The sequence below is a fragment of the Cyprinodon variegatus genome, unplaced genomic scaffold (genome assembly GCF_000732505.1).
Source record: "Cyprinodon variegatus isolate N-32 unplaced genomic scaffold, C_variegatus-1.0 Scaffold2341, whole genome shotgun sequence".
In the NCBI taxonomy this organism is placed as follows: domain Eukaryota; kingdom Metazoa; phylum Chordata; class Actinopteri; order Cyprinodontiformes; family Cyprinodontidae; genus Cyprinodon; species Cyprinodon variegatus.
Genome location: NW_015152794.1, coordinates 8,289 through 9,263, shown reverse-complemented (window position 1 = coordinate 9,263; position 975 = coordinate 8,289). Strand labels below are relative to the sequence as shown.

General features: G+C 44.1%; 1 protein-coding gene across 1 annotated transcript in view; it reads left to right on the top strand.

The window, feature by feature from the left end:
* The first annotated feature begins 327 nt into the window (after positions 1-327).
* Positions 328-975, top strand: part of LOC107080800 (E3 ubiquitin/ISG15 ligase TRIM25-like) — a 1,722-nt gene continuing 1,074 nt past the window's right edge. The window contains exon 1 of the mRNA XM_015369005.1: positions 328-972. Within this exon, the coding sequence (XP_015224491.1) occupies positions 328-972 (645 nt within the window). The remainder of the gene's footprint in view (positions 973-975) is intronic.

Sequence of the window (975 nt, the reverse complement as noted above, 5' to 3'; positions counted from 1 at the left end):
TATTGCTATTTTGCACAGTGTGGATAACTAATATGTTTTGTTGTTGAATATAAGAGATTTTGTGGATATATCTTTTATACTGATATAAAAAACATATTTCGGTCTAAATGGGGTGGAGCAGCACAGATACAGGGAATGTGGGATTTAGGGGTCAGAGTCCAATCAGAACCAATCAGATAACTACACTTAATCTGGGTGGAACCAACACCCGCTGGAGGTAAAAGCTAATTGGCTGCAGCGTCTCTGCCCTTACATGTGATCAGAGCTCAAACCTGTTTCTGTTTTCAGGAAATGAAACTCATACAGTTGCTGTGACTGAGAGGAGAAATGGAGCAGAATCAGCTGGACCAAGAAACCTTCTCCTGTTCAATCTGTCTGGATTTACTAAAGGATCCAGTGGCTATTCCCTGTGGACACAGCTACTGTATGAGCTGCATTAATGCACACTGGGATGAAGAGAATCAGAAAGGAAACCATAGCTGTCCTCAGTGCAGAGAGATTTTCACACAGAGGCCTATTTTGAAAAGGAACACCATGTTAGCAGCTTTAGTGGAGCAGCTGAAGAAGACTGGACTCCAAGCTGCTCCTGCTGATCACTGCTTTGCTGGACCTGAAGATGTGGCCTGTGATTTCTGCACTGGAAGAAAACTGAAAGCCATCAAGTCCTGTTTATTCTGTCTGGCCTCTTACTGTGAGGAACACCTTCAGCCTCATTATGATTCAGCTACATTTAAGAAACACAAGCTGGTGGGGCCCTCCAAGAACTTCCAGGAGAACATCTGCTCTCTTCATGATGAGGTGATGAAGATATTCTGTCGTACTGATCAGAAGTGTATCTGTTATCTCTGCTCTGTGGAACAACATAAAGGCCATGAAATAGTGTCAGCTGCAGCAGAAAGGACTGAGAGGCAAAGCGAGCTGGAGGAGAGACGAGGAAAAATCCAGCAGGGAATCCAGGACAGAGAGAAAGATGTG